The sequence below is a fragment of the Chanodichthys erythropterus genome, chromosome 4 (genome assembly GCF_024489055.1).
Source record: "Chanodichthys erythropterus isolate Z2021 chromosome 4, ASM2448905v1, whole genome shotgun sequence".
NCBI lineage: Eukaryota > Metazoa > Chordata > Actinopteri > Cypriniformes > Xenocyprididae > Chanodichthys > Chanodichthys erythropterus.
Genome location: NC_090224.1, coordinates 19,101,922 through 19,123,934, shown reverse-complemented (window position 1 = coordinate 19,123,934; position 22,013 = coordinate 19,101,922). Strand labels below are relative to the sequence as shown.

Below are 22,013 nucleotides of genomic sequence, written 5' to 3'. Positions count from 1 at the left end.
TTCTTGCTTGCTTACCTAGTCTGATGATTCAGCTGTGCACAGATCCAGACGTTAATACTGGCTGCCCTTGTCTAATGCCTTGAACATGAGCTGGCATATGCAAATATTGGGGGCGTACATATTAATGATCCCGACAGTCAGTGTTATGTTGAGATTCGCCTGTTCTTCGGAGGTCTTTTAAACAAATTAGATTTACACAAGAAGGAGGAAACAATAGAGTTTGAGACTCACTGTATGTCATTTCCATGTACTGAACCCTTGTTATTCAACTATGGCAAGATAAATTCAATTTTTGATTCTAGGGCACCTTTAATATTTTTTTATATTTTTACATTAATAATGTTACTCAAGGTAACTCAATATCATAATTTATATTTTCCCTTTCCATGAGGAACCTGACGATATCAAGGAATCCTCTCGTCAGGCTGTTAAAGTCATTAACATTAATAAAAAAAAAATCTTAAAAGTGATACATTTTTATAGCAAATATATATTTCTGCACTACCATTCAAAATTTTGGGGGTGGTAAGGTTTTTAAAAACTTTTAAACAACGTCTCTTCTGTCAACCAAAGCTGCATTTATTTGATCAAAAATACAGTAAAAACAGTAATATTGTGAAATATTATTACAGTTTAAAATAACTGTTTTCTATTTGAATACATTTTAAAATATACATAGCATCAATATTTTCTGGAAACCATGATCATTTTTTTTTTTTCAGGATTGTTTAGTGAGCAGAAAGTTCAAAAGAACAGCATTTATTTGAAATCAAAATATTTTATAACATTATAAATGTCTTTACTGTCACTTTTGATCAATTTAATGTATCATTTCTGAATAAAAGTATTTATTTTATTTATTTATTTATTTATTAATCTAACCCCAAACTTTTGAATGGTAGTGTATATGTATATTACATATGTTACTTAATTAAATTATGACTGTTTTAATGACTTTTCTAGGCTTCCTACAGACATGGAAATTTATGTATTAAAAGTACAGTTTTTATTATGCCAATGGATTCTGTTATTTCATCAAAAACAGTCAGATGGATACAAGTGGATATTCTTTACATCATCTGGAGAGTTTCAGTTTTGGTCTCATTATTTGTGTGTGTTTGTTCCAGAAATCTCCAGCTAAGAAGTTGGGCCGTGCCATCAGTAAATCTTTGGGCTGTGTGCCAAGTAGAGAGCCGTCCCACCCCGTCTACCCAGAATACCCCGAGAAACCCCTCAACCTGTCCAATATAGTGTAAGACAGCCACACACACACACACACACACACACACACACACACACACACACACACACACACACACACACACACAATCTCCTGTCTGTGGCCATTTTGGAAGTGTTGGGAATGTTTCTATTGGTTCCTGACATCACATGATCACATTTTCTCTGTGGACACACTGATGAGGGTCAGACACGATCCCCGGACAGAGCATAGAGAGAGACAGAGAAGGAGTTTGCTTTTATTATCTGCTTACAGGCATGAGGTCAGTTATAATTTTGTCTTCATTCAGGTGTCTGTTCGTCTCAATCTACCTGTTTTTTCCCAGGATCCCGCTCTGTTTCTCTCTCTGTTCTGTCTGTGTTGTTTCAGGCTCTTATTTTTGCATGACTAACCAGTGTATGTGTGTGTGTCCTTGGGTCAGTTGAACAGTGTAATGTTTGATTTATTCTGAATGCATGTGTGTTTGAGAGAGAAAAAGGGTGTATATACTGTTCTCAAGTTGACAGATGTCATGATGGAAAGTGACTATAGGTGTTTTCATTTATCTCATTTTTATCACCTTTTAGATGTTTTGTAGTTCACTACAGTGTGACAAATTAGTTTTAAAAGTACAAATATTCCCTGTCTCTCAATGAATGTAAAACTATGAAAACTGCAAGAATAAAGTTGTCTAAAATCTAATATTATTATAAAATAGAAAAATATATTATTAACATCTAAATGAAATGCATATCTAGATATATATTACAAATTTTATTATGTATAGATACCCATATTTTTGTGTATTTCTTCTCAAGTCCTGCCCGTCCAATAGGAAACATGAATGAACCAGTTCTGCCCTCTTCTGCAGGCCCCACCCCCTCTAAAAGGTAGGCGCACATGCTCTTCACCTTTGACCTTTGGGATGATACTGGAAAGGGTCTGTTTTATATGTGAGAGATTTTATTTAATCCATCTGTTAATTTCTACTACACGCAGATTTCAAAAGGAATATTTATCCATCTTTCATACATTCATGTTGTGATGCCTGTAATCACTTGTAAAATACCAACTACTTATTTCAGATTTTGGTGATTTTAATTTACTTTTTTAACAAATAAATCAAATTTTATGGAAGAGGATTAGGGCCAAGCAATAATAAAAAAATAAAACCATCTCGAGATTAAAGTTGTTAAATTTCGAGAAAAAAGTTGAGATAAAATGTTGAGAATAAACTCGTTAAATTACGAGAAAAAAACTCATTAAATTTCAAGAAAAAAATCTAGATAAAATGTTGAGAATAAACTTGTTAAATTACGAGAACAAATTCGTTAAATTATGAGAAAAATGTCATTAAATTTCGAGAAAAAAGTTGAGATAAAATGTTGAGAATAAAGTCATTAAATTATGAGGAAAAAGTCGTTAAATTACGAGAACAAATTCGTTAAATTACGAATTTGTTCTCATAATTTAACAACTTTTTTCTCGTAATTTAATGACTTTATTCTCAACATTTTATCTCAACCTTTTTCTCGAAATTTAACGAGTTTTTTCTCGTAATTTAATGAGTTTATTCTTAACATTTTATCTTGACCCTTTTTCTTGAAATTTAACCCTTTTTTTATCGTAATTTAATGAGTTTATTCTCAACATTTTATTTAAACTTTTTTCTCGAAATTTAACAACTTTAATCTCGAGATGGTTTTATTTTTTTTATTATTGCTTGGCCCTAATCCTCTTCCGTATAATTTAGATTAACAATATCAGCAGCATGAAAATAATGATTGATTTTCAGTTGTCTTTCATCGGAAGTTTAATATCAGTACTTCCAGGGTCCAAAACTAACTGCAAAATGCTTGTGACTTGAAAAAATTTACTAGCCATTAATCTTTGTTTTACCAGCTATGAAACTGTATTTGATTTTCATTAAAAACAGGCAGTTACTGCTACTACTACTTAAGGATGAATGATTTGGGGAAAATAATATTTTTTAAAAAATTACACTTGCAATTTAAAAAGCATTTTATCTCCAGTTTTTTTTTTTTTTTTTTTTTTTTTTTTGCAAAGCATCATGATTTGATACAGGTTTGGTTATACTTGTGAGGGCCAAATGTCCTCACTCAGTATTATGACAACTGACTAGTGAGGACATTTCATTTCATTTATAAATCGGCTAAAACATTTTTTTATTTAAATCTGTGTTTAGCCATAAAATCAATTGAAGTCTATACAATGCCCTCATTAATACAGTGAAACAAACGTGTGTGTGTGTAGACTGCCGACTCTAGCCGCAGCTCAGCGTATGAACGAGGAACATGCACTGATTGCTGCATATGTGAACAAACTCCAGAGCAGCCCATGGTGAGTGTGTGTGTATCATCTGAGGTTATTTAAAGTCTTGTAAATGTAGTAATATTTTCTCTGTGTGTGTGTAGTGCATTAGACAGTCCTAGCCGAACGGATGAAGAGCACAAACTCATCGCTCGTTACGCATCTCGTCTGGCCACGGACCCTGGACACACAGCAGTGAGTTACACACACATTTTACTCTCTTTTCAAATTATGCTCACTACAGACATACTTAATATCATAAATTAATATTTTGCAACATCAGCGCTGTGGTTGAGCTGAATCAACACTGAACCGACTCGAGCTGAATAATGACACTGTTTTTTCAGTAGAGCTGCTTATAGCTGAATTGAACTTGTTTCATAATGAATTTTAAACTGAAAACAAGATTATTTTGCTTGTTTTAAGGAAAAATGCACTTAATTTTGAAAAAGTTTTTAAAAACAAGGCAATCATTTTTACTTGTCTAGAAAATGCTTCTTGATTTAAGAATTTTTAGATATTTGGACTAGAAACAAGACAAAAACTCTAAGAAAAGCATTTTTTGCAGTAAGCAGGTGCTCACAGTAAAACAGTCATATATCTTTATTCCTGCTGCTCTTGTGAATCACAGAGACCTTCAGACTTCAGCTATGACACCAACAAACAGCAGAGAGAACTCATTATGCAGCTGGAGAACAAGAACAGGTACATACACTCATGACTTCATATGGAGATGTTTTCAAAACGGGTTAAGTCCAGTGGTTTTGGATTTCACTCTTGGTAAGTGTGTAAATGATAATACAGTGCGTGTTTGTGATTTCAGGGAGATTTTGCAGGAGATCCAGCGTTTGCGAGTGGAGCATGAACAGGCATGTCAGCCGACTCCAGAGAGAGTCCAACAGAACCCGACCCTGCTTGCCGAACTCAGACAGCTAAGGTGACGCAGTCTATGCATACCTTTTTTCAGCCATTGCAAGATATTCTTTAATGTTTTTTAAAGATTTTGACTGTGATGATCACTACGGAAGAGGATTAGGGCCAAGCAATAGTAAAAAAATAAAACCATCTCGAGATTAAAGTTGTTAAATTTTGAGAAAACAGTAATTAAATTTTGAGAAAAGTCGAGATAAATGTTGAGAATAAACTTATTAAATTACGAGAAAAACGTTGTTAAATTACTAGAACAAATTTGTTAAATTATAAGAAAAATGTTTTTAAATTTCGAGAAAAAAGTCGAGATAAAATGTTGAGAATAAAGTCAATAAATTAACAAATTTATTCTCATGATTTAACGAACTTGTTCTCGTAATTTAACGACTGTTTTCTTGTAATTTAATGAGTTTATTCTCGTAATTTAATGTTTATTCTCAACATTTTATGTCGACTGTTTTCTCGTAATTTAACAAACTTTTTCTCATAATTTAATGACTATTCTCAACATTTTATCTTGACATTTTTCTCATAATTTAACGAATTTGTTCTCGTAATTTAATGACTTTTTTCTCAACATGTTATTTCAACTTTTTTCTTGAAATTTAAAAAAACATTTCTTGTAATTTAATGACTTTATTCTCAACATTTTATCTTGACTTTTTTCTCGACATTTTACGACATTTTTCTCATAATTTAACAAATTTGTTCTGATAATTTAACAATTTTTTTCTCAACATTTTATTTTTACTTTTTTCTTGAAATTTAACAATTTTTTTCTCGTAATTTAATGAGTTTATTCTCAACATTTTATCTCAACCTTTTTCTCTAAATTTAACAATTTTTTTTCTCGTAATTTAACAAGTTTATTCTCAACATTTTATCTCAACCTTTTTCTCGAAATTTTACGAGTTTTTTCTCGTAATTTAATGAGTTTATTCTCAACATTTTATCTCAACCTTTTTCTCTAAATTTAACAATTTTTTTTCTCGTAATTTAACAAGTTTATTCTCAACATTTTATCTCAACCTTTTTCTCTAAATTTAACAATTTTTTTTCTCGTAATTTAACAAGTTTATTCTCAACATTTTATTTTGACTCTTTTTTTTTTTTTCTTGAAATTTAACAACTTTAATCTCTAGATGGTTGTATTTTTTTATTATTGCTTGGCCCTAATCCTCTTCCGTAGATCACAGCAGCTGACAGAACCAAAAAACACATTTATAAATACTTACATTTATATTGGGATACTTCACCCAAAAAAATGAAAATTCCGTCATTAATTACTCACCCTCATGTCGTTCCACACCTGTAAGACCTTCGTTAATCTTCAGAACACAAATGAAGGTATTTTTTACTAAAATCTTAGAGATTTCTGTCCCTCTATTGACAGAGGGACAAAATAAAACGAATCCATATGAATGGAGTGGTTTAGTTTCATTTTCTGAAGAGACACGATTGCTTTATATGATGAACAGATTGAATTTAGGCTCCCCAGAAAGTTTAAAATAAACCACTCAATTTATATGGATTAGTTTTATGATCACTTTATAAACTTTTTGAAGCATCAATATGGTAGTTGTGCCGCTGTCAATGGGGAGTACAGAACGGGCTCAGATTTTATTAAAAATATCTTAATTTGTGCTCTGAAGATGAGTGAAAGTCTTATGGGTTTGGAACGACATGAGGGTGTGTAATTAATGACAGAAATTACATTTTTGGTTGAACTAACCCTTTAACACAAATTACCAATGAACAATAGGGGTAACTACCATTTTATCAAGTGTGTGTTAACACTTAGCAGGTTTGGTTTGATTGAAACAAACTCTGGTGAGATCGCTCTTTTAGTGCGGTTCATTTGAATAAGTGTGAACGCTTGCATCCGAACCCTGCTGCAACCAAACAAACGGACCAAGACCACCTTTTCAGGGTGACCTCTGGTGACACTGAAATATGAACTTGAAACGGCACAAAGACATCTAAACAAACCAAAAACAAAAGATGTCGCAAGATGCGACCCTAAAAAGGACAGTATGCTCAAGTATACCTGTGGCCGGTTGTATAAACTTCTTAGACTAGTCTCAAAAGTTAGTCATCAATTTTTTTTTCTTCAAGAGTTCTGAGTTTTTTAAAGTCAGTTACATAAAAAGGTAGATGTTCTAATTTTAATCAGAAAATTAAGACTGATTACCTCTTGTCTTGCTGCTAGATGGTCAAACTAGTTCTTAGCTCTTGAGACACAGTCTTAACACACGGTGAGCAGCAGCTTTCATTTCTATTCTGACAGCCGTGAGATCACGCTGAACACTGTGAGTGTGTGTTAGAAGTCAGGAATGGTGAGAGAACATTGTGCTTGGTACATTTTTTTTCTTCAAACCAAACTTGGGTCTTCAGCTGACGTCTGTCTAGCACGCTTCTCATAATGTTTATGCATTAGGTCAGTAGGCGGTCTTTTGTGGCTGTTCGAACACATTCAACCACATGAGCGTCTACGATATGAAAGCAATCCGGCCAAATGTGTTTTCGACTACCTATGGAAGTGGATGAATATTGACAAGCTCAAAATGTTTTACACGCCTTTTACGCCTGTATTTAGCGCCGTCCACTTGTGATCGATCGACCAAAACTCATTTTAATACCAGATGGAAACGGGGCCTAGGAAACCTAAAAATGGCACTTCATTGCAAAAAGGTTGCCGACCTCTGGTCTAAGGTCTGTCATTGTGTTTGTGTGTGTTTTAGGCAGAGGAAGGATGAGCTGGAGCAGAGGATGTCCTCTCTACAGGAGAGCAGGAGAGAGCTCATGGTGCAGCTAGAAGGACTCATGAAACTACTGAAGGTACCGTCACACACAGCGCAAGAGAAGACACTCTTAACTCTTTACACAGTGCACTGTAACATTTCCGCCACTGGAGGGCATCACTCTTTAGCGTTTATCATCTGAGCTGCTTTTTTTTCTCACACACTTGCTCTAGTTTCACACTTATTCATTTCTTCTCTTTACAGATTAGAGTTTATAGTGTTAATAGTTGTTCTCGTCATCTTTTCCTCTCTGTTTTTCACTTCCTCTGTTCTTCTCCGTCTCCCTTCTGTTCTCGCAGGATGAGGAGCAGAGACAAGCTGTAAGTGTGTGTTTCACTGTGCATGTGTGATTTACTGAAAAAGTTCACAGTACAAGACTTATTTTAAAAGTCTCTTACAAAAATAAATATGTAGATAAATAGAGCTGTTTAGTTCGTAGTCCAAAAACCTGGAAGAGAATTAGCATTTTTGAGTTGCCTCTGGAAAGTATTTTTTGAGAATAGTTTTTGATTTATGAGTGAAATAAGGTCTGGTAACACATTTTGTTCTTCAACATTAATCACATATTGCTCTTAAAATGCAAGTTGCTAAATAAGCACAATGTCAAAATGTGAGTTTCCACACCTCACAAATCAGACAGTCACTTTTGTATCTGGCAACTTGTTAGAACTAAGGATTTTATAAGGGTCTCTTAAAGTAATTTATTAATCACAGACCTTATTTTACCCATAAATCAAATATTGCTATTATAAAAACAGTCAGGAAATTCTGGGCTGGTCTACAAATGGACATCACTGCTGAACAGATCTAGACTTACTGATGTTGTGCTGTTGTTTTCCCACCAAAAACAAATCTGTTCAATGTATGTTTATTCACAATAAATATCTTTTTAAAGCAGCTTTACAGAAAATGCATGTTTCAGTGTTACAGTGTGGATGATGTCACTTATGGAACTAGGAGAATTTAGAGTTCTTAAGAATTTTTAGGACATGTACAGTATAAAATGATCACTCATTAAAACCCAAGACTTTTGCAACATTTTGATTATTAGCAGTTTTTTTTAATAGTAACCAGGAAGTATTCTACCATGTGTAGAATATATTTTATTATATTTTGCATTTACTTTAAGTGCATTACATGATAAAAGATGGCAACATCCTCCCAAACACTTAAACTGAAATAAATATAAAATTAAGTAGAACTGTTAAAGGGTTATTAATTACTCACCCTCATGCCGTTCCACACCTGTAAGACTTCAGAAAACAAATTAAGATATTTTTGATGAAATCCGGTGGCTCAGTGAGGCCTCCATTGCCAGCAAGGTAATTTACACTTTCAGATGCCCAGAAAGGTACTAAAGACCGTTCATGTGACTGCAGTTTGGCAGTTTGACGAACCACTGATCCGAAACAAAAGATTCGTAAAGCTTCATGAAGCAGTGTTTTGAAATCGGCCATCACTAGATATTGTTGAATAAAGTCGTTATTTTGTTTTTTTGGTGTTGTGTTCCACACGTCGACTCTTCAGCATGTTGAATCAGCCGACGTGAGGTGACAACACAGTCGCTGCTAGTTCTTTGACGTCGGTTTGGTGTGTCACGGCCTTAAAACAAAAACTGAAAATATAAAAATAAAAGCTAATTCAAAAACTAAGAGTATAAACTGATCACTCACTTTCCCAAGAAAGCTTTTGCAACATTTTGATTATTTTTACAAAATTACTAATTCAAAATATTTTTATATATATATATATAACACTGATGCTAAGTAATTTGTAATATTACAAAAAATAAAAACATCTTTCCAATGACATAAATATGGGAACATGAATCTGCACTGTCCTTTTGTGTGTGTGCCGTACTGTGCATGTGAGAGAAATTGTTCCGTGTCTCTCGCTTGTTTAAGTGAAAGTTCTTTTCCATTTGATTTTCATTTAGACTTATTTCTCTCTTTCTTTTCCTCCCAATGTTTAACATCCACTGTCTGCTGTAAGTTCTCACAAAACAATCTTCTCATGTGTTATCAAAAGTGTGTAGCACATATTTTAAGTATTCCAAAAATCTGTAATTTTCTCTCAGTCTTTATTTCATGAGTTTGGCTTTAGTTTTGCAGAGAGAATTCAGTTTTGATGTGAATAGGCCAGTGTTGCCAGGAATTGGGCTACTTTTAAGTTGTTGCCGTGGGTAAATTTTTTTCCGCGGGGTGATTTCCACCCCTATACTTACGATTTTGACTCTCCAACACCCTCGAAACCCCCCCCAGACGTACACATTCAGTGGAGAATTCAGCCGCCCGATGGAGAAAATTGCATTGGGCTATTTTTGTGTTACTATTGACTGGCTTTTGGGCTACTTTTGTTGTTGTTTTTTGTTGCACCTGGCAACCCTGTAAAAGGCATTTACATGTATAGACTTTTACCTGCAGTGAGATCAGTCGGTAGTTTTTAGCGTTAGCAGAAACATTTAGTAGGTGTATCATGTGCAATATGACGTATTCATCTCTTTCTCTCTCAGGCTCAAGCTTCTGGTTCCTCCCCAAGCCACGCCTCCCCTCGTTCAATGCCAGTGCCCATTCGCTCTCCTTCGTCAGGCTCCACCCCCACCCCCACAGGCCACACACCCACCCACGGGCCCCAGGACTCTTTAGCTGGAGTGGGTGGAGATGTTCAGGAAGCATTTGCTCAGGGTAACTTCTTAATGTACCACTATTAACACATATGCTATTCTATTTCCATTTCTAATGAGCAACAGAACTTTATGTTGGTCACGTGAATCAGATTTCTGTTGGACTGGGCTGGTGTTCTTATTGGCTGTTAGTTTTCGTGTTGTGTTGTGGACAGGCAAATTACTTGGAAACGTGTCGGTTCATACCTGTTTCTTGGTGTAATAATTAAACACTTTGTGTGAAATCAATTCAGAACTTTTTTCACATCATAATTTTTTTGTTTAAAATCTACAGGACCTCGCAGAAACCTACGAAATGATCTCCTGGTGGCAGCGGACTCCATCACAAACACTGTGTCTTCACTGGTCAAAGAGCTCAACTCTGGTATGAGAGCGTGAATGCAGATAGCTAATTCTCATCTGTCGTGTTTAGTGGTTCAGTAGATCACAAAACTCACGGTTCGGATCAAGTTCACTTAAAAGTTAACCGACTGTGTCTACATGAACACTTGCCAAGATGGGTGTTTTGACATAAGATTGTGTGTATGTGTCCTTTAAAAGCGCAATGAGATGCGAAAGAGGAATCAATTCGGTGATTGAAACTCGAGGCTGTGCGCACAGATAACAGCGTGCGAGTACTGAATGGAGTGCTCTTTTGCCTCTTTTTGCGTTGGAATGGTTTAGAAACACATGAATGTTTAAATTGGCAAGTCAAAACATGCAAATGAAAGACTTTCACTGTTGCAATTAATCCACAAATCACATGTGCCTAACCGTGGGGCCAGGTCTGAATGGATCAACTACTATCTGTTTAACCACTACTCGTGTTGTATTGTGGGTAGTTTGTGTTCTCACAGCTATGACAAAGAAATAGTGTTACCTGGTACCTCCAAATGGACATTTTCAATTTGACTATGTTAATAATAAACTAGCAAAAACCACTGGAAAGTAATCGAGAGAAAGCTTGTTTCTTTTGGACATGGTAGTATGATGGTAATGTTTGAATAATATATTTATGTTTTCATTTTAATTTATGTTTTAGTAATTTTTTAGGTGCTTTTGTCATTTAAAAAAAAAAAAAACATTTAAAATTATTTAATTTTATTAAAGTAATTGAATTCATTTATTAATATTTCTGTTTTTAGCGTTATTTTTATTTCAGTTTTAGTAACTTTAGTAACTTATTTAAGTTGGTTGCAAAGGCAACATTTCTAAATTTCATTAAAGTTGTACATTTATATATTTAAGTTTGCATTAGCTTAATTATTTTGTTCTCTAAAATTTCAGCTTTATTTCATATTTCAGTTAATGATAAAAATGTTTATATATATATATATATATATATATATATTTTTTTTTTTTTATTATTATTTATTATTGTTATTTATACATATATAACAATATATATATTTATATATTTTGTGTATATTTGTGTGTTTTGTGTGTGTGTGTGTGTAAATATACACTGTATATATATTTATTATCTTCTGTTGTCTTTAGTAGAGGATGCAGGAGAGGAGGAGGAGAGATTGCAGAATGGCAAAGATAGAGGTATTACCCTTCACATCAGAACTACATTACCCAGAATGCATCTGTGCTACTGAATCCTGACCTCCATGGCCCTTTCAGTTGCTCTCACTACATGAACATCAATGATTTCATGAGATTTATCCTCCCTGCACACAACAAAAGCTCATAATGTTTTACAGGACAGGGTTTGTGTGTGTCTGGCGTGTGTCTGTGCTGTCTGAGGGGGCTCGTTAGTGCTTAACTACTCGTTAGTATTAACGAGGAGGCTGTTTACGAGTGTGTGGGAGGGGTGCTGGATGTTTTTTTTAACTACTTCCTGTCGGGTCAGAGGGGTCCTACACACTGAACCTTTATGAGCAGAACCCGTACTGGGAAACACCTTCATTATAGCGTTCGTTTTTTCTCTTTCTTCATTGTATTCATTCATCTCTCCATCCAGCTCCACCGCTCATGTTTTATAGGTCTGCTTCTGATGGCCTTTCTCTGCTCGTTTCAGACACCATCAGTCAAATTAGGCTTCAAGCAGAAGTTTGCTCAAAAAAGTTTAAGTTTTCGAAACTTAAAACATGCCTCTGGTAAAATGTTCCAATGATTTTTGATCATATATACAGGGTGCGTTTTGCTGGGTTTGATGGAGGGGATTTCCCCCCCCACTCTGGTCTAAATTTCCCAGGCTCTGCTGAATTATTTTTATCCCCGGTGAGGATAAAATGTATCGCCCCCTCAACAGTGGCCCATGCTACTTTGTAAAATAAAGAATACAAACAGGATGCGCTTTCTGCCATCTCAGTCTCCTTTCTGGAGCGCGTCACAAAAAAAAATTAACCAAAACTAGCCAACTATCTTGCCTTAGTCACGATACGAAATGTGTCTATAGAAAGCGTGAAATGTGTAATTCGAATGAACCAATTCAAATATTCTCTGATTATGTAGTCCGTATGAAACCAGAGAGGAACAGAGGTAATCTGCTCAAACGTAGATGTTTAATGTGTACGAGTGCTTCCCAATGACGAAAGGACAAGGCATAAGAGAGAAAATCTCACTCTACTTTATGAACTAAAATGTAAAATTAAAATATTCCTTTTACAAAATGTCCCGATATTATTTCATTAGAGTTCATAATTAACGAATTACACTCAGTTTTTCGTGATTTATTTTCATGAATTAATTCATATATATATATATATATATATATATATATATATATATTACACACACACACATATAGTGTCAAACCAAAAATTATTCAGGCATTTCTTTTATATTTTTTATATATTTTTACTATTGGGTGCAGGACACTATAGTTCATTTATGTAAGTGAGGATAGAAAATAAAGTAAACTGTGACACATTATACCCAAAAACTCTTCATACAGTGGACTACCAGTAAAATTGATAAAAATTTGGAACCAAAAATTATTCAGACACTTTGACCTGATCATGTTTTGCTCAAGTGTTATCTGACATAATTAAGATATTTTTTTTTTTCTGACCCAATTTAACTCTGAGATCTTGTCATATTTTATTACCAATAGTCTATAGTGAATAAACTGTATTAAAGCAGAACTAAGTTACTTTTTTACCTTCATAAATAGTTTTCTAAGTCCTTACGATGTTTAATTGACTTGTAGTGGTGTGTTTGAGGCGAGCACTAACCCCCTCTGGCACGTTTACGCCAGAAAACAGCACTTGCAAGTTGAGCTGCACCGACCCGACACAATCTCGCCTCGTGTTCACGTTCACGCGAGAGTGACAAAATGCTTTACGGTAATTCAAAAACAATGTATATATTATGACTTTATAAGACAGTTGCGAAAATGACCCACCTCCATCAAGATTTCTTGTACTGTATTTGCAAAACTACTGCGCTGGTGAGCGTTGTAGTCGTTGTAGTCCAGAGCTGCGCTTGGAGTATTTATGACAGTGTGATTCACTGAAGGAACCTGTAGGGGGAGCTTCGCAAATCTTACTGAGTTCCGCTTTAATGAATGAAATGTTCAAGGTGTCTGAATACATTTTGGTTTGACTGTAATATATATATATATATTATATATATATATAATATTACAGTCTCAAAATGCATATTTTGTCTTTTCTGAATAAAAGTATTAATATCTTTTAAAAAAACACTAATCTTAATGACCCCAAACATTTGAACAGTAGTATCTATGCATCTAATTTGCACCAAGTACAGTTGAAAACATAAAGAAAAATGTGTATATATGTGTGTGTGTGTATATATATATATATATATATCTCAAAATCATCTATTTTTATTGATTTGTTGTGTTTTGTTTGCTTTTGTGGATGAGGCTCGGATCAGCTGTTTATTATTATAATGTTTATAGACATTATTTATTCATACAATAATGAGGGACATGAAAGCCAGCTGTTTCATATGCACAATTGTTCTACACTTTGTAAAATGTGTAGTGGGTCTGTTTAATTAAAAACATTATGTAGGCTAAATAGGGGTTGAGGAAACAAGATGGTAGATTATCTACTCAATTAGTTACTGTACTGAGCTGAAGCAGCTTTACTAATTCCAGATAAGAGAATTAATGGATCACTAGAGACCTGCAGACAGCGTGAATATTACAGTTCATATGTTAGTAAAAGACTCGCACAACATATTTCTTTATTAACCCTATAAAGCCTTTACTATGTTTTATACTGTATGAACCATAAAGCTTGATGTATCAAATATGAAACCAGTTTGTCCAAAGTTTCAATAAACGGTTTTGTTCTAGTTTTTTTTAATTGATTTTTCAGACTGTTATTTCGTATGTCATGTTACAGTATTGTGAATCTTTGATTTTAAAATGACAAGCTTGTTTGTTTGTTTTTTCCAGGTTAAGCCAAATATGAAGCAAGCCGTGTCACGTGAGTATCACACATTATGGGACAACTATAGGTGTGGTGTTTTGTTCACTTTGAATATGTTATTTTATCTTTTTTTCAGGTGTGGCATCACCATGCAAACACTTTTTGCTGACATCACAACAAAGACAGTGACCTCTGAACCCAGGCTCAGCCAATCAGAGAGAGTTCAGGGATTTGGGTGGGACGTGGCTTCCTGTGGATTGCTTGAGAAGGAAAATGTTTTGTTGTTTTTCAATGTTTTTTACTCTTTTTGTTTTTGAGATGTGGATTTAAGGGTCTGTGTTGCAAATCTGCTAGTTTGATTAGTTACTCTCATTTGAGTTTTGTAGCTGATTTTGTTAGTTTGTGAGTTTGAAAGCGTTTGAAAAACGTATGCACCCAAAGACTGACAGGGACAGAATGGACTGAGGTGGAAACGGAACGGAACGCAATAGAATGTGATACATGATTGAAGGACAAGCGTGAAGAGTTGATGATTGGCTGGCTGAAGTATGTGGGCGTGGTTTGTTCGATGTGGGTGTGGTCATGTTGATTTTGAGGACGCAGTTGCTGCGAATGGCGTAAAAACGACCGTCTAAAGGATCTAAATTAAAGGGTCAAGCTGTACTGTAATTTATTTTCGATTCACTTTTTTTTAATTTATTTTCATTAGACAAACAGCATTTCAGCAGCATTTTCGATGTACATTTGAGGAAATATTTTGGTCATTTCAAATAATCGATTTCAGATTTTCAAGTCCGATTCAGCATTTATGTATATTTAAGATCAGAATGATTTAGTTTTATAGATTTTAAAACAGGTACTTTGATAAAGAGGTGGATTACTTACTGTGCTCCTTTTACTGGAGAGTTTTACCCATCATTAATTTTGTCGATTATTTTATTTTATTTTTTTTTTCTAGAAGCACTGTTTGTAGTCATATTTCTTGTGAACAAACATTTCTTACCTACAAACATTTGCACACACACACGTCTGACCTGCTGTGTGTTTTTCTGGAGGTGTGTGTATTTGTGTGGTATGTTTGCCTCTCTATAGTCTTGTGTGTTTGTGCAAAGCTGGAATGTGAATCATATTGATGCCTTCATTTCATTTTATTCTTAAATACCTGCCAAAAATGACTTCTTGATTTAGTTTTTTTTTTTTTAAGTTTTCAGTCTTATTTACTCTTATTAAAAAAATGTGTTGTTTTTTTTGCGCCAAATTCATTCATGGGCTCATTTGTTTATGGTCCTCTCCATCATGTGATTCTACCTGCAGCACACAGGGCTTAATAACATCACTTCCTGTGCCCTTTCGGATCAAGAGCTCTTCTGTGAAAGCTGGCTGGTTTGACCGAGACTGTCATTACGGTGCCGGTAGCCGTAGTGTTTCGCTCTTTCCACCAAACAACTTTCATATATTTTTTAAAAAAGCTAATTTTACAGAAATGAGGCCGTGAATCATACGCATGTGATTTCAAGTGATGATTTGTTGTGTTCAGAATAAATATTATAAAAAAAAAAGTATTGACTGAAGTAATGTTCTTTCTATCTGAAGTTCTTCTCTCTTTAACTTTGTATTTGTTTCTTTAGATTTGAATGTTTTCCTTCAGGTACCATACAGGCTCAAAGCTTTCTGGGTAATATGATGCTCTCAGTGGTTGCGTCCGAATTTACACTTCTGTGCACAAAAACATGCACTTTGCTGGTGATGGGAGCGTGTATACTTTTGTGTATATAGTATTAGTAGCACAGAATGCCAGGATCCATATGCGTAATTATTTATAGGAGTTTTTCTGCATGTTTTGTCCTTCTATAAGTGCGCTTTGAGATCTAATAGCTCTAAACTCCTCTGTTTGAGTACCTGTGGGTGACAGACAGAGAGAGAGGGGCAGTGGGACGGTCTCTGTGCACTGCCAGCGTGAGCAGGCATGACGTGGGGTGAATTTTAATGAGAGCAGCATGAACAGACGTACGCTGGGGGAAATCTGTGTGTGTAACAGAGTAAGACGGTGCATGGATTCACTCAAGGACACCGTCTCTCTCCAGTCTCACCGTCTCTGGCTGTCTGTTACGCTCTATTACAGTTATATTAGGTCATGTCCCTTAAAACAAAAACGTTGCTGGTATATATAAGCAAAAACTTAATCTATTCACAGTATTGCTAGTATTTTTGATTAAATAAATTCAACCTTTTAAAAGCGAAATTATTTAAAACTTTTGACTGGATGTGTGTGTGTATATAGGGGTGTAAGGGTTCAAATTACTCATGGTTCAGATTTAATCACATCTGGTACAGTTCGATATGTGCTATGTTCAGGGAAAAAAGACTACTGTCAAATAAAAATAAAGAAATTAAGAACAAAAATAATTAAACTACAAGCAACATCACAAATAAATGCAGAGCAAAGATACAAATAGTGTTTTTAGGTATGTAACAGTAGTTTTCAGGTACAAAATTTGAATAAAGTTAATCATTATTGAAGTCACAAAAGCTATTCAGTCAAGAGCAGTGAGTGATTTCCTTATCTTTTGTTGTTTGAATAACATTAAAAACACAGCAGGAATATTAGGTTGCTGTCACTTTAAGACTGTTACACATGCGCTGTTTACGTTCACTTATAGGGTTAGTTCACCCAAACATGAAAATTCTGTCATTAATTACTCACCCTAATGTCGTTCCACACCTGTAAGACCTTCGTTCATCTTCAGAACACAAATTAAGATATTTTTGATGAAATCCGAGAGGTTTATGGCTCGTCCATAGACAGCAATTCAACCACCATTTTCAAGCGACTATGTTTGCTAGGATACTCACCAAAATGGGCATGTTGACATAATGTTGGTTTGAATTTGTCTGTTAAAGCGCAAGACTTGAAAGAGAACTCCATATTTGCATGCTGTCTGAGATGCGACTTTCTGTGTGTGCACTTCGGACGAGTGCACACACACTGTGTGTCTGATATCGCGTATTGCTGTCTGAGTAGGTACTACATTTGAATTTGAACTTACTTCACAACTGTTAAAAAAGTACATGAATGTGCGTAATGTAATCCAAACGTACTACATCCGCCATGTTGTCATTATCACGTGACCTACCAGCGTCAGTTGCGTCGCTTCACCTCCATTCATAAATCCTCTCCCGTGGCCTCATGGGTTACTAAAGTGTCCATCGAATGTGCACTTCAGAATTTTGCCAGAAGTTGTAGGTCATCCGGGACTTTTCACCTACTGTTTTTCGAATACTTTGAATTCGGACTCTGGCGTACTGTTTTTCGCATACCATATCGTAGGTATAGTTCATATAGTTGTATAGTTCTTACAGTGTGCGCGAGATCTCTTTCACGTCTTGATCTTGAATGTTTAAATTGTCAAAGCTTAAATGAGTTTAGTTTAAACACAGTTGTCTCACCCGCGCTTGCGTGCACTATCAACACCTGGGTAATGATGGTGTAAATGGCCGGACATATTAGAGCAAATGGCACGCATATTGACAAAGTTTACAAAGAATGACAATTTTGTCCACTTTTTTTTTTTTTTTTGGATCATCGCTCTTGTAATATTGGGAAGCCAGAATGTGTATCCTTCGACTGAAACATACATTACCAGTGTTGGGCACGTTACTTTAAAAAAGTAATTAGTTATAGTTACTAGTTATTTCTCACAAATAGTAACGGAGTTAGTAACTGAGTTACATCATTATAAAAGTAACTAATTACCATAGAAAGTAATTATTGAGTTACTTTTTTTTTTAAAAATCAAGTATGTCAATTATCTTGGATGCCCCCAATATTAAATATAAGTCTAAAAATAAATTATTATTTGTTTAAGTAGGCCTATGTTATGTTTTAAATTCATCTACTTGATTATGAAAAGTGAACAGCATGAGTAAGATAGAATAAGATGCGCAATATATCGGGAGACATGGAGTGGTGAGACACTTCATTAAGTTTTGTTTTGTAGAAAGCCTTTCTTTAAAGTGAATTTCTTTTTTGCAAATATTGTATCTTAATTTTAATCAATGTTTCATCAATCAATTGCCTGGATTTAATAAATAAAACGCAAATATAGCAGACAATATAATCATGACATAGAGGCGCCGGCGCGATCACTTGTACATGAATCGGAACGCATCTTATAGGCTAAATGAACCGAAACTCAGCTTATAGCCTCCTTGCCTCACAGACATAAGAAATATATCTATAGAAAGCATGAAATTACTTTTGTCGGTTCTTTATAGCAAGCTTTATGCGTGTGCTTGAGTGCTATATAGTCTATATTATGTAAACACCCATTATTATGGTTTATTCTCTCCAGTATTTAAGAAATCAAAGTAATATAAATGTGATTAATCAACTAATGGCTTAAATGAACAACTACTAGTTGACTAGAAAAAACTTATTTCACATATGCGGCATCCAGCACGTCACAAAGGGTATTCTGGTTTGAGCTCGCGATCCGCTCGCATGCTCTGACACACACACCCACACAGAGCATTGTACATTATTATCAGTTTAAAATTATATTTGTGTATGACTAACCTGTACTATTTCTTTACAACAAAACGCTTTGCACGTCTATCATCTCTACTCACACACCAATCGTCATCAGTTAGCATGTCTCCCACCCCAACACACACGCTAGAGAAATAACTTTAAAAGTCTTATGGCTGAGAGAGAGCTTACTCAGATGAAAACCCCTTCAGTGAGCTCAATTATAGTAACGTAGCTTTTTTTTTTTTTTTGGTCAGTAACGGTAACGGCGTTGTAATGGGAAAAAGTAATTTGTTTGATTACTCGTTACTGAAAAAAGTAACGCCGTTTATTTATAATGCTGTTATTCCCATCACTGTACATTAGTAAATAAAATGAAAGAAAAACAAGAACATAACACAGACATGTGTAACCAAACAATGTCAGACGACGAAACAAATTTATAATGCTTTAAATCACGTGTCTTATCGATCTCTTTAGTGTGCGTGAGGATTGTGACGTCACTGCGACCCATCTCTAACGGTCTCTAGGACCCAGCGAACTTCTTCCCGCTGACGGGCCTCTGCGGCGTCTGAGAGCCCGAGACGGCGGAGAGGAGCAGGCCGGTGCCGGGGAGGGTCAGGACGGGGAGAGACGCGGAGGGAAGACGGGCAGTTCGCGACCACCGGAGGGTTCAGGCCCGGGGCTGCATGGCGAAACGGGTAAATCACACAGATACACACACACCGAGCTTCTGTCTGAAATACGAGGATGATGATGATGATGAAGAAGGTGGTGGTGAAGATCATGAGGATTTCAGATCTGCGCAGATGTGCGTTTTAAAACCCAGCAGCTGCTGCATAAAATAGTTTTTCTTCTGTCCGCACGCATAAGTTCATGTGACATGTGAATTCAGCTCAATTCGCTTTAGTGAAATGATTAAATGAATGTGTGAATGACGCGAGCTGAAGTCTGTCAACCGGCATTACACATGATCACCAGGATTTAATGCAATATTAATCAATATCTTTGACTTTATCACAACTTCGAGTGTTAACTGTTCCTCTTATGTGAGAAATGAAGTTTAAAACGGAAGACAAAGCAGTTCTGGTTGATCTTGAGATGTTAATTCTGTGAGGCCTCTTTCAGGATTATATTTGTGCAAATAGCCTATATAGTAAAATTTGTTTTACGCAATGCTTTTTAACGTTGCTGTTGGCTATTTAAAAATTCCTATATAAGCTATATTTAGAAAGCTTGAAAGCTCTATCTGACCGATTAGTAGGCCTATTTTGTGTCTCTACTGTATTATTAATTAACAGCAATAAAATGTGCATTTTTTAGTTTATTCATGAAGATCTGTCCACACCTGTGTCAGGTGTCATGGGTTTCACTGGTTGTCTGGACTGTGACCCACAGCAGCTCGCAGTTTTGATCACACTGTCATGCATCTTCATAAACACCTTGAGCTCTTACACTCTTAAAAGTTCAAAACAAAAAGATTTTACAGTAAAGGATGCTTTAAAAACCAACATGCTGATCTGAAGAACCTTGTTTTTGTATAGTCTCCAGAGATTAAAATAGCCAGCTATGTTTTTGATGCTGCGCTGAACCTGAAGTTGTGGCAAAGAACAATTAAAGAACGTTTATTTGTAAGAGTGTATTCGTGATTTTCCACATTAGGCCTTCAATTTGTTCCACTTACTCATTGTTTAACATCAGAAACGCCCCATTGTGTGTCTGCTAGATCTAAAGAAATGGCCAGGCTGAATTTCCTTTTCCCAATGCTTCATTGTGTGTTTAAAAATACTTAAGTTGGATGTCATTAATTAATAACATCTAGCAAAGGTCATAATCAAAAAGATGATTATATAACATTTAGGCTACAGTGTGTCTTACATTTTGTGAACTGACTAATTTCTGTCAACTAATGATCTGTCAAGCATATAATGTAATGTTTTTATATGCTAGTGTTGGTTGAAAACCACTTTTGTGGAAGTCTTCGACACATCAACGTCAGAAAAGTTCAAGCAGTCAAATAAAAAGGTTATAATAGTAGCTTATGCATTGATGTAGAGCGAAATCTGTTTCTTTTAAACATGCATTTTTAAATTTAGTACGTGATGTTACGGCAATTTTGTATTCAATTTTGTTGCAATTATAAGATGACAATAAAGTCATTTCGCTCTTCATCAGGAAAAGCTCTTAATTTCACTGCTCTCTTGACACTGTATGTCGGAGGTTTTTGAATGAGGTTATGTGAAAATGAATGAGATGTTATGAATAAATGAGAAAGCCGCTTTCCAGAGCGTCACCGAACGCATCTTGACGCGACGCGTCCGTGTTAAACCGCAAAGACAAACTGGCAGAGATTCAAACGCCCGCCATGTTACAGACTCTCCACATTAAACAACAAACTGGCTGCTGTTTGTCTTCTGTGGACACAAATTTGGTCTTTTTCACTGACTGTCGTGATATGATGAGACACTCTTGCCTCATTTATACATAATAAGGGAAACATTACAGACACTTGTGCTGTTATAAGATGTGTCGCTTTTATAGACTTTACCAGAAAAATAATAAGATCTCATACTATCATGCACTATAAATGTATACAAATGCATTTTTCATACTCCAGAAATTAATACGGTCTTTGTTATGTTTGGTTTTGCAGGGAGAAGAAGGATTTGATGGTCTGAAGGTGGATCAGTTTCATCGCCACAAAAGTCTCTCAGCATTTTAATGTCTTTTATTTCACTTGTGTTGATTTCAAATGCATCGATCAGGCCTGTAGTGTGTTTTTGTTTCATCATGCCTCTCGATCTGGACTGTGACGCAGCGGCGAACAAAACGGTAAGGGAGATTCATTTCGTCACTAGTTTGGTCTGTCTGTGAATGTGTGTGTGCGGGGGAGCCGTGCGGAAGCCGCTAGACACAGGCATAAGTGAGGACATCCAGGCTGCGCGTGAAACGCACCTTTTTTACGCGGTCTAAAAGACAAAAATAGTACGCTCCAGTTAGGCTGTAGTCAAGGAAGCGCGCTTGAATTACGAAGGTTAATCCGACTTCGTTGATTATGACGGATGGTTCTACTTTTGTAGTTACGATATAGGCTATAACTAAACGACGCCTGAGAATAGTTTAAAAGAAACGAACTATAGGCTAGGCTGTCTCTTTTTAAATAATAGATTAGATAACACAATTAAAA

General features: G+C 35.4%; 2 protein-coding genes across 15 annotated transcripts in view; both read left to right on the top strand.

Annotated features, from left to right (window-relative positions):
• Positions 1 to 15,861, top strand: part of dtnba (dystrobrevin, beta a) — a 34,633-nt gene extending 18,772 nt beyond the window's left edge. For 3 of the 7 annotated variants that reach the window (XM_067384405.1, XM_067384402.1, XM_067384403.1), the window contains exons 10-22: positions 1,128 to 1,252; positions 2,038 to 2,109; positions 3,494 to 3,580; positions 3,655 to 3,745; positions 4,182 to 4,255; positions 4,374 to 4,487; positions 7,222 to 7,318; positions 7,581 to 7,601; positions 9,794 to 9,965; positions 10,239 to 10,328; positions 11,444 to 11,494; positions 14,325 to 14,355; positions 14,435 to 15,861. In XM_067384405.1, the coding sequence (XP_067240506.1) occupies positions 1,128 to 1,252; positions 2,038 to 2,109; positions 3,494 to 3,580; positions 3,655 to 3,745; positions 4,182 to 4,255; positions 4,374 to 4,487; positions 7,222 to 7,318; positions 7,581 to 7,601; positions 9,794 to 9,965; positions 10,239 to 10,328; positions 11,444 to 11,494; positions 14,325 to 14,329 (999 nt within the window). In that variant the 3' untranslated portion in view covers positions 14,330 to 14,355; positions 14,435 to 15,861. The remainder of the gene's footprint in view (positions 1 to 1,127; positions 1,253 to 2,037; positions 2,110 to 3,493; positions 3,581 to 3,654; positions 3,746 to 4,181; positions 4,256 to 4,373; positions 4,488 to 7,221; positions 7,319 to 7,580; positions 7,602 to 9,793; positions 9,966 to 10,238; positions 10,329 to 11,443; positions 11,495 to 14,324; positions 14,356 to 14,434) is intronic. The other 4 variants (XM_067384407.1, XM_067384404.1, XM_067384406.1 and 1 more) reach the window with 2 other exon arrangements.
• A 3,531-nt stretch (positions 15,862 to 19,392) lies between these two features.
• Positions 19,393 to 22,013, top strand: part of dnmt3aa (DNA (cytosine-5-)-methyltransferase 3 alpha a) — a 54,514-nt gene continuing 51,893 nt past the window's right edge. For all 8 annotated transcript variants that reach the window (XR_010894979.1, XR_010894978.1, XM_067384391.1 and 5 more), the window contains exons 1-2: positions 19,393 to 19,527; positions 21,480 to 21,658. Coding sequence is in view for 6 of the 8 variants with exons in the window: in XM_067384391.1 (XP_067240492.1) it covers positions 21,548 to 21,658 (111 nt within the window). In the remaining 2 variants the exon portion in view is untranslated. The remainder of the gene's footprint in view (positions 19,528 to 21,479; positions 21,659 to 22,013) is intronic.